This window comes from Rhipicephalus microplus, chromosome 1 (assembly GCF_043290135.1).
Source record: "Rhipicephalus microplus isolate Deutch F79 chromosome 1, USDA_Rmic, whole genome shotgun sequence".
NCBI lineage: Eukaryota > Metazoa > Arthropoda > Arachnida > Ixodida > Ixodidae > Rhipicephalus > Rhipicephalus microplus.
Window position 1 is genome coordinate 245,869,537 of NC_134700.1, and position 11,396 is coordinate 245,880,932.

An 11,396-nucleotide genomic window follows, 5' to 3' on the forward strand; every position below is an offset into this window, starting at 1 on the left:
GTGAGGTGGCTGGTGTTCCTCATCTGTAGAAGCCTCCGAGCTTTTAGCGAACGTTACGCTTCTGTCACGGATGTCAATTACAGCCCCGTATTTGCGCAAGAAATCCATTCCCAATTTGAGCTGTTTACAGCACTCGTGAAGAATGACGAGGGTGGCGACAAAGGTGGAACCAGCGATGAAGAGTCGGGCCGTGCACTTTCCAACCAGTGTCATCAACCGACCTCCTGCAGTTCTTATATTGGGTCCGTGCCATGGCATCTTCACCTTTCTTAGTCTGTCGGCTAGCTGCAGGCTTATTATAGAATAGTGGGAGCTGATGTCCACAAGAGCAGTCACTTCGTGGCCGTCAATGTGAACGAGGTTAGCGCTGATAACGTCGGTTACGTCGGCAGTCGTTCTATTCGTCGGATTAGTCGTTACTGTCGTCGTCTTTGGCATCGGTGGCTTCGAGCTGTCATATGTCTGCAATGGGGGCTGTTCGGAAGTTAGATTATTGGCAACCCCACCCCCCCGAGGTCGCTGCGTCTAGTTTCCCCGTCGCGGGCTAGGAGACCTGCCCCTGGTGATGGCAAAACTGCGACGATTAGGTGAAGTGCCCCGTGCAGGACATGGAGAACGTGACCCGGGCCTCATTGGATTCTGCGGCGGTGTGTTCATAGGAGTGTCGTTGTACGTGCGTCGATCGTCGTGCGTAGGGTAATCATGGCAGCGAGCAAACATCGCCCAGCTTCGCCACAACGAAAACATACCGGTCGACGGTCAGTGGTACGCCACAAATCGGTCTTCTGACGCTGGTAGGTAAGCGGGGACCCACTATTGAACCACGTTGTGGGCTTCACATTTCGGCTAAATGGCATTCGTCTTGTGGGCGAGATCGGTGCAGCTTGGAAAGTCGCCGGCACTGAGAGCGGCTATGTTTGCAGGGTTGGTAGTGGTTCAGTCATTGGAGTCCGCTGTGCCGAAGGCGCGACGACGGGGCGTCGGACTGCATCAGCATAAGTCAAATGTCGTCGCACATCATCATAGCCGGATGAAGAGAGAGCCTGACGGACCTCATCCTGGACAACATCAGCGACAAAGGACAATGCCGGCGTCGGTTCGGTTGCTGCAATTAAACCAAGCTGCCGAAGCTTCTGCCTCAAAATCTCCCGGATGACTTCCCGCAGAGGCCTGTCGTCGCAGAGGCTCGCCTCAGTCGTAACGGGACTACTCGCTCGAAAGTTGACCGGGTTCTTCTGGTGGTACCGTTGCTGTAGGGCCCGTTCAATAGCTGTGGATTTTTTCCTGAACTCAGCTACTGTGGTTGGTGGATTTCTCACTACCCCAGCAAACAGTTACTCCTTCACGCCTCGCATTAGATACCGCAGCTTCCTGTCTTCCGGCATCTCAAGATCTGCCCTGCCGAAAAGACGGGTCATGTCCTTGATGAACATAGCAATGCTCTCATTTAGTTTTTGAATTCAAGCTTCCAGGAGACGTTGCGCATTCTCATTTCTGTCGAGACTAGTAAACGTGTCAATCAGCTAGTTGCGGAAGTCGTCCCACGTAGCCATGCTTCTTTCCCTGTTGATGTACCACGTCTGGGCGTTATCTTTCAGGTAAAAGTACACATTCGCGAGCTTGTCTTCTGGGGTGGCCCACTGGTTGTACTTCGCGCAGCGTTCGCACTGGTCCAGCCAGTCTTGTGCGTCTTCATAGGTCTCACCATGAAAGCAGTCAAGAATCGTGGGATTCTGAAGTGTCATGTGCGATGAAGCTGCAGTAGCCATGGTGACTGAAGGCGGTAAGCGGTTGCTGCCTTCAGCCAGTTTCTGGCAAGAGATTGAGCTCGGGAGCCAGGCCTCGCAGACGGCGACTGAAACGGTGGACTGGTGTGTCGGCGAGTGGTAGCGATTCCGGGCTCGAATGTCGGGTCCGCGAAGGGGTGCCAAGCATGAAGACTACCCCGCACCTCCACCAGTGTGACGACGCGGGATCGACAAGCACACAAAGCCCCTCGAACAAATAGATTTTATCGATCGCAGGAAAAAGACTGCAACGACTTCTTCGTCTTTTGCCCTCGGTCAAGGACACTTGCGCTACTTCGTTCTCGCCACCACTGGCACATACGCGCGGCAATATAGAAGTGAAGAAATGCTGTATATAGGTGCTAGTCAAAACAAAGAGTGATAAGGCTGGTGAGGTATGTAAAGTTTCTTGTTGCTGTGGCCACTTTTATGTAGTGCCAACAGGTTGTCACGTTAATTAGATGTGAATGATGCACAAAATGTCATTAGCAGGAAGCTCCCAACCTCATTTAAATTACACCGTTGAGAGAACAAATTCATGCTGTAATTCTATGAAAGCACAGTGTTATAGAGATGCAGGAATGATGAAATGCACTGAATAACGGAGAGAGGAGAGAGAGATAGAAAAACAGGGCGGTTAACCAGAAGATTCCGGTTTGCTACCGTGTGTTTGGGAAGGAGAAAAGGGGTGTAAAAGTGATAGAGAAGAAGAGGAGTTTGTGACAGTAGGGAGAAAAATGTAGTAATTGGAGCACTATCCGAGCACTATAGGAAGCAACGATGTCCGCGAATAGTCACAGTTTGTCCCTAATACCGGTTACTTGCAGGAACCCCAAAAACGCCCTCAGAACAGCTGGTGATCAGTTTACTAGTTGGGGCCAGCCTTTGATTATCTCACATAAAGAAAGCAGAAAGAGCCTGAACAGTTATCTTGCCCATAGACCTCCACGTGTGCTTAACTGATAGGTGATGCTACCATGCCCACGCATGTGCAGATAAGTTTTTGTGTTGAACTATTTCTTTTTTCCAGCACAGAACTTTTTTAACACATCTGGAACATTTAACAGTTTAATTTGGAAGAAATTTTCTTTTTTCCTCAGAAGTCTCGCATCAGACAACTGACACCCAAATATTTCTTTGCAGCTTAGATGCTTTAATGCATAGGCTGGCATCTCATTATCACCAAACTACCACACAAATTTGATGAGAACTCAGAACTATTGCTAGCTTTGTTATATGTAACAAATTTTGGCATCACTTCTAAATACCTGCCAAAAAAAAAAAAATGCCAGGCCTGTGCGTAAGGCGCAGCACAGTCGCAGCGAAAGCTAGAACAGCGGCCTTTCAGAGCCTTTTTAAACACTCATTGGGTAACTACTGCAAGCACACTTGCTTGATACCCACTACGACATTATTAATAAATTTTTTGGGTAGAAGGCCCGCATTCGATTGATTGATTGATTGATATGTGGGGTTTAACGTCCCAAAACCACTATATGATTATGAGAGACGCCGTAGTGGAGGGCTCCGGAAATTTCGACCACCTGGGGTTCTTTAACGTGCACCCAAATCTGAGCACACGGGCCTACAACATTTCCGCCTCCATCGGAAATGCTAAGGCCCGCATTCGCTATGCTATTTTTCGTCATTCTTCTGAGAAGTATGGTATCCGCTAAACACTTGCAAGGAATATTGTGCCAATTGTTCATGCAGTGGCTGATGACGATGAGGAACTACGCCTGAAGTGGGTATGCACCACAGTTAATAAGTGAACAAGAACAAGCTTTTGTAATGGGTTGGAGCATTGGACAACCCACTCATTACGCTATTCGCACTGCGCGACAGGTTGTTCTTTTGCAGTTTTAAAATGCTTTATAAGTCGTATTAACGCGACTGCTGTCCCGGTATCAAGCCTGCCCAAGGCAAGTTTGCCAACAAGTCTCAGAACCGGCGTAGCTCAATTGTAGAATAGTGGGCTGGCACTCAGTAGACCTGGGTTTGAGCCCCACTGTGTCATTGGTGCTAGGTTTTTTTTTTTTTTTTCTAATTTCGTGCGATGTGGTTACGGACATTGGCGGCGGAAAACTACAATGACGCATAACCCGAGTTGTGATCTCATAACAGCTTTTGCTGTAAAAGCAAGATAAACTAGTGCCCCACCGAGGCAGCCGAGCGACCACACAATCATGTAAGTGACAATGAAAACTGAGCTTTGAGAATCGGTACCCTGCATGCGAAAAGAAATGAGACATTGTGGCTACTGCAGTATCGGCCAAGGGGTGGTACACCTTGAAATGCATTCATTGAGGTAATTCTGTCTACCATTGGACCCCTATCGTAAAGGTAAAAAATGACATTCAGCGCACACTCCTCTCCTGCCTCCATCAACGACCAGTAGCATGCCTTTCCACTAAAAGATTCCCAGCAATGTCATTTACCATGCTATAATTGTCAGCAGTTAGAACCACTTCTTCAATGGTGAAAGCATCATCATATCACATGTGGGGTTCAACATCCCAAAACTACCATATCATTATGAGAGACGGCGTAGTGGAAGGGCTTCGTAAATTTTGACCACCTGGGGTTCTTTAACGTGAGCCCAGTGGTGAGAACATTACGGAGAATAGCAAAAAACACTAATCTGAATGGAATACACAGTACAATCACAACGAAAGCTGAAAGAGCAGCCTTTCTAGAGCCTTTTTTCAAACACTCTTAGGGCAACTACTACAAGTACACTTGCATTGCACCCATTATGCCATATATCATAATTTTCGTCAAGTATGGATGTACTGATTAAACTGCTATTAATTTTGCAGACAAATGCGATACTTGCTACAAACATGTAAAGTATAATGTAAATGCAAGGTCACAAGCGGTATCAGCGTCAGTACAAAAGCAGCAAGAGCTAGCCGGCTGTACGGGCAGCGTCGCAGCAGCAACCAGGCAGTCCTAGCTCGTGCCTCGCGCCGAAGTGCCGATGTCGCTGCAGTAGTGGGCATTCCTCTTCACTACACTTCGTCCCCCGTCGGAAAAGGAGCCATCCTGGCTACTCACGTCAATCCATTCTTTACGTCAATCCATTCGTCAGCGGATGGAAGGCGGTGGTAGTCCGGTGAATGATACGGCATTCGGCAAGGAGTGCGTTGACGACTTCAGAGAGGAATACACGTCCTCTGTCGCTGAGAAGTTCACGCGGTGCGCCGTGACGGAGAATGAAGTGCCTAAGGAGAAAAGAAGATACGTCGCGTGCCGTGGCAGCAGGCAAAGCGGCTGTTTCTGCGTATCGCGTCAAATAGTCGACAGCGACAATAATCCAACGGTTTCCGGAAGCCGTGAATGGAAGAGGCCCGTACAGATCGATCCCAATGCGGTCAAAAGGCCTGGCTGGGCAAGGGATTGGCTGGATCGGACCAGAGGTATGATCAGGCAGAGCTTTCCGTCGTTGGAACTGCGGGCATGACTGAATGTACTTGCGCAAAAAGGTGTACATGCCTCGCCAATAAAACCGGGAGGAAAGCCGAGCGTATGTTTTGAAGATGCCCGCATGTGCGCACTGAGGGTCAGCGTGGAAAGCTGAACATATTGCAGCACGAAGATGGCGAGGTATGACCAGTAACCACTTTCGGCCGTCAGACTTGTAATTCCTGCGATAAAGGAGGCCGTCGCAGACCTCGAAGTGAGCCGATTGACGGCGCAACGTTCGAGAAGATGGAGAAGTCGACGGATCTGAAAGGAATCGCAGAAGAGAGCTGATCCAGTCATCCTTGCGTTGATCAGACGCCATGTCACAGTTTTCTGGGAACGCAACTATTTCGTCCACGGCAGATAAACATGCAGGGCTTTCTGAGGACATAGGTGAGCGTGATAGAGCGTCGGCATCAGTGTGACGTCGGCTAGACCTGTAGACAACACGCATGTTGAACTCTTGCAACCGCAAAGCCCAGCGAGCTAAACGGCCGGAGGGGTCCTTCAACGTAGATAACCAACAAAGCGCATGGTGATCGGTGACTACGTCGAAAGGGCGACCATATAGGTACGGTCTAAATTTACCTAGAGCCCATATATTTGCCAGACACTCCTTCTCTGTCACAGAATAGTTCTTCTCCGCTTTGGTGAGGGTACGGCTTGCGTATGCGACTACGTACTCCTGGAATCTCGATTTGCGCTGCGCGAGCACGGCGCCGAGTCCAACACCGCTGGCATCAGTGTGTACCTCCGTCGGGGCAGTCGGGTCGAAATGACGCAAGATTGGCGGCGAGGTTAACAGGCGGCGCAACTTTTCGAAAGCATCGTCACAGGCGGGTGACCAAGCGTAACTTTTCGAGTCACTACGTAGAAGTTCAGTCAAGGGGGCGGTGATCATAGCGAAATTCCGAATAAAGCGGCGGCAATACAAGCAGAGGCCAAGAAAGCTGTGCAGATCCTTCAGAGACGCAGGTTTAGGGAACTCTGCAACTGCCCGAAGCTTGGCGGTGTCAGGAAGAATACCCTCTTTAGATACAACATGACCGAGGATGGTGAGCTGACTTGCGCCGAAGCGGCATTTCTTCAGGTTGAGCTGAAGGCCGGCGTCAGTTAGGCACTGCAGCACTTCATCTAGCCTGCGGAGATGTGTTGGAAAATCCGGTGAAAATATAATCACATCATCCAAGTAGCACAGGCATGTTTTCCACTTCAGGCCATGCAAAAGATTGTCCATCATCCGCTCGAATGTTGCAGGTGCGTTGCAAAGACCAAAAGGCATGACACAGAATTCGTAAAGGCCATCAGGTGTGACAAAGGCCGTCTTAGGCTGATCTTCAGGTGCCAGAGGGACTTGCCAGTAGCCACTCCGTAAGTCAATAGAAGAGAAGAACTCCGCACCTTGGAGGCAGTCAAGGGCATCGTCGATTCTCCGTAACGGGTAAACGTCCTTTTGAGTTATTTTGTTAAGACGACGGTAGTCAACACAGAAGCGAATTGACCCGTCCTTCTTCTTAACGAGAACGACTGGAGATGCCCAGGGGCTGTTCGAAGGCTGGATGACGCCATGCTTGAGCATGTCAGCTACTTGGTCATCGATAACCTGGCGCTTGGCTGCGGACACGCGATAGGGTCTTTGATGCAATGGCGCATTGGTACCCGTGTTGATGCGATGACACACGGCTGACGTGCGGCCGAGGGGAGTATGCTGGCAGTCGAAGGAATAACGGAACTTGTTCAGCAGTCGTAGAAGCTGAGCACGTTGCGAAACGGTTAACGTGTCGGCGATGGAGCTGCTCAGTACGCCCGGACTAGTAGTCTGCGGCGAAGAGGCACAGGTCACTCCGGCGACTTCGTGTTCGACGGAAAGACCAGCCGGCATGTCGATAATTGCATAAAGATCGAGACCGTAAACACGCTCGACGCACTCACCCCGAAGTAGTGTTACAGGACATGACAACAGGTTCGAGATGAGCAGTCTGCTGACGCCGTCATGAAGTTCTAGAAGGGCATAAGGTAGCGGCGAACACTTGCGACGAACGAAAAGAGCAGAAGGCGTGAAAAGGGCACTAGACTCGGCGAGAGAGTTGCAAGACACCCAGGTAAGGGCAAAAGAGTGCGGCGGTATGATTACGTCTTCAGCAACTAATAGTTTGTTCCCGGTTCCATGAGCATCATATAATAGAGCGTCGTCAAACACTTCAAATGCCACCTCAGCGCGAGAGCAGTCGATGACGGCCTTATTAGCGGAGAGAAAATCCCAGCCCAAATTGAGGTCATGGGAGCAGGAATCCAACACTAGCAATTCAACGACATAAATGGGGCCATCAATTGCGATGCGAGCAGTACAGGCAGCGGCCGGTGTGATGTGATCTGCGCTGGCTGTACGAAGTGATATACTTGCTAGTGGCGTCATAACTTTTTTGAGCAAGCGGCAGAGTCTAGCACTTATCACGGAAACTGTGGCACCAGTGTAGACAAGAGCGATTACAGCGACGCCGTCCACATGTACGCCCAGAACATTTGTTGGTGAAGTGAGAGGTCTTGGTCTTTTCGCTGGAGACGCAGTTCCTGCCTCTGGAACTGTGGCAATTAGTTTTCCCGCTCCGGCGATGAAGGACGACGACGCATCGGCGATAGCGAGCGGCGTCGAGGTGATGGCGAGCGGCTGTTAACAGGAGGGCGGTGGTCGGCGTACGACGACGTCTGGTCGGGGGGCTGAGAGCCTGTGAACGAAGGGCGCGGTGGCACATAAAGGGCAGGTTCGAAGGTCTGGTCGTAGCTCTGACGGTAGACAGGGACGCGCCGACGGCAGTATCGCGCTATGTGGTCAGGTAGCCCACAGGCAAAGCATATTGGGCGATTGTCGAGTGTACGCCATTGTCCACTACTCTGGACGGACCTTGGCTGAGCGAACCGAGGAGTGGGTCGGAGCGGCAGGGCTGAGGGAAGTGTCGTAAAAGTCTGAAGAGGTGGTCGAGCCGCCACTTCAGCATAGTTTGAGGTGCATTTACCTCGGCACAGGCAACAGGGCTCAGCAATGGTGAAGTGTCACTGGCAGATGGCAGAGCCGCGCAAACTTGCTCCTGGATGACCTGGCGAATGTTTGCTGGCAGAGGTGACGGTGGTTGGCCGGCTGTTGATAGCAGCGATAGCTGACGAGCAACCTCAGCACGAACAAACTCCTTGATCTGCGATAGTAGCGACTGAAGGTCAGATGTGGTGGTCAGGCTTGAGAGAGTGTCATCCGGGACGTCAGGGCGTCGCGTGAGAAGACGCTGTCGTCGCAGCTCGTCGAAACTTTGACACAACTCGATGACCTCAGAGACAGTGACAGGGTTCTTGGAGAGAAGTATTGAAAGGCGTCGTCGGAAATGCCTTTCATGATATGTCGCACCTTGTCAGTTTCTGCCATCGGTGGGTCGACACGCCGGCAGAGGTCGAGGATGTCCTCTATGTAGCTGGTGAATGTCTCACCAGTTTGTTGGGACCGGCCTCATAGGCGTTGTTCTGCGCTAAGTTTCCGTACACCAGGGCGTCCAAAAACATCTGCGATACAGGTTTCGAAGGTAGTCCAAGTGGGGATATCCGCCTCATGGTATCTGTACCACAGCTTGGCAACATCCGTTAAATAAAACATCACGGTACCAAGTTTTGTGGGATCATCCCATTTGTTAGTCGCGCTGGCTCGTTCATAAGATTCCAGCCAATCCTCAACGTCTTTCTCGTCGGTGCCACTGAAGATGTCGGGTTCTCGCAAGAGCTGGGCACCGGGACAGCTCCTGCGTGGCCAAGCCGGTGGGGGTGTGAAGACAGCGTCGTCAGGCATGACGGACGGCAGCTTTCGGCTACGCAGTTCCAGGACTGGGGAAGACCGCAGCACTCTCCACCAAAATATAATGTAGATGCAAGGTCACAAGCGGTATCAGCGTCAGTACAAAAGCAGCAAGAGCTAGCCAGATGTACGGGCAGCGTCGCAGCAGCAACCAGGCAGTCCTAGCTCGTGCCTCGCGCCAACATGTCGATGTCGCTGCAGTAGTGGGCATTCCTCTTCACTACAAAAGCATTATATGCGCTTTTTTGATGCTGTGGCTGATGACTCAGAATTATGACCAAGTCTTTTGTAATGGGTTCAAAGCACTCAACGACCCACTCATTACACAACTCGCATTGTGTCGCATTTGGCTCTTATTTTACTCTTCTGACATGCTCTATTACACATGTTAACGTGATTCCTTCACCGATTCGCAATGAGAGTCGACATTGGTTCTGTTTACAAAGGATTTCCAAGCACTGGCATGGCTGTGTTGTAGAATACTGGGTTGTCACGCATTGGGTTCGAGTTTGAAGCCTATTCTCTCAGAGGTGTCTTTTTATTTATTTAGATAGCAGTTATAAACACCAGCGGTGAAGGACAATTACGACAACAAAAACGGCCATTGTTGTGATCTCATAACAGCTTTAGCTGTAAGGAAAAAAACTTGTCTATAGCTTAGAAGAACCGAGCATTAGGCGGGTTGGTATTGCATTATGGATGGGCATTTTCGCAAAGAATAGAGACAAGAAGAGAGCACGGACTGCACAAATTCTCATCCGTAGTAAGTCTATATGCTCTGTCCCATCATACATCTCGTAAGCACGTTTGTCTATGACCACTAAACTGGCAAAACGCTACAGGAAGCTTGAGAAGTTACTAAATTTGTCATGTTAACACTAGCTTTGAATACCACTATCTCTAATAACCATAATAAAATTAAGGCGATGTTTGCCATTAAGGCTGTCGGAGGCACCCAAACACACAGCAGAATTGAAGACGAACATCTCGCATTTGAAATTTTGACGTCAGTGGTCTTTTAAGAGTATGCTGAAGGGCCCTTAAATCACTGTGTTCAAAGGCAAGAACGGTTACATCCTTGCCTAGGCTAGCCTCTCCCCGGACATTTATTTCCTTTTAACAGCTTATTCTATTTAGAAGACACGTGGACCATGCCAATACCGAATGTTGCACCTATCAAGACTTTGCACTTTTCAGCTATATACAAGCTGTCAACTCTACTCATGTGATACAATAGCATCTACACCAAAAGAAATCTGCAGATTACACACAGCAGCCAAACAGAACAAGAAACAACAGGCATGTGACTACGTGGCAAAGCATGGTAGCACAAAAATCGCAGCTGAAATTTTTTATATATGGACTATTTAGGCACTTGATAGTTAAATCTTTTGAACCACCTTGCTGATATTTCAAAGCACAGTAAAATGACAGGAAATTACAGGACGGAAAAATGTACGAGTTCTTTGTATCTTCAGAAGATGGTAAGAGGCTTTTTGAAACCTGTACATAAACACCTGGTATAACGTCCCTTTAGTCATTACCGTTCACATAATAGCTCCGACAAGAACACACATAAAAAACTACATGAGACATACCCTGAAGATTGGGTGATAGATGTTTCTTTGGCCCTCTCTTCACCAGTTTTTTGTAAGACTGTCTTTTTAACCTCGGGCTTTGAGGCACCTGAAGAGATAACCTTGACACCTTTGAACACCGATTTGCTCTTTATCGGCGTTTTGGCAGTATTTTTGCCTTCAGGCAAAATTCTTATCTCACACTTTTCTTCAGCTTGATTCACCGGTTGTGTTTCCAATTCACCAGAAACAGCAAAACGGTTTTGCTTGCGTTTCTCCCAGGCATCATAGACTTTTGGCAGCCAATCTTTCCAATCAGCATTGGCACTCCTAAACTCCTCAATGACTTTCTGCACTCTCGGACGATCTGCCAGACGTGCCAAAGCACGTTGCTCTGGAGTGGCATCAGACTGCAAAGAAAACACATAATGTTAACCAGACATCATGTTACACTGTCGCAGCAGAAACCACATGTAGAACACCACTAGTGCTGTGAAGCGACCCCATCATAACTAAAGCCAGTGGATGATCCCTTTGATTGCATTTTGTCGAAAGACTAGTGGCAAATGTCAGTCAGTACATTATACCTATAAGTTTGGCGGTAAGGATGTTCACCAGCGATCACGGCACCATGGCAGCCATCGATCACATTTAGACAGCGTCTCTGCTTTTCAATGCTACATTTCACTACCCTCACATTTGGCATGATTGTCCCTAAGTGCATTTCCTTTT

General features: G+C 49.2%; 2 protein-coding genes across 2 annotated transcripts in view; both read right to left on the reverse strand.

Moving 5' to 3' along the window:
• The window catches only part of LOC142814169 (uncharacterized), a 578,033-nt gene that overhangs the window by 459,394 nt on the left and 107,243 nt on the right, over nt 1-11,396 (reverse strand). The window lies entirely within an intron of this gene.
• Rlb1 overlaps nt 1-11,396 on the reverse strand; it is a 32,924-nt gene that overhangs the window by 18,727 nt on the left and 2,801 nt on the right. The window contains exon 5 of the mRNA XM_037434480.2: nt 10,686-11,074. Within this exon, the coding sequence (XP_037290377.2) occupies nt 10,686-11,074 (389 nt within the window). The remainder of the gene's footprint in view (nt 1-10,685; nt 11,075-11,396) is intronic.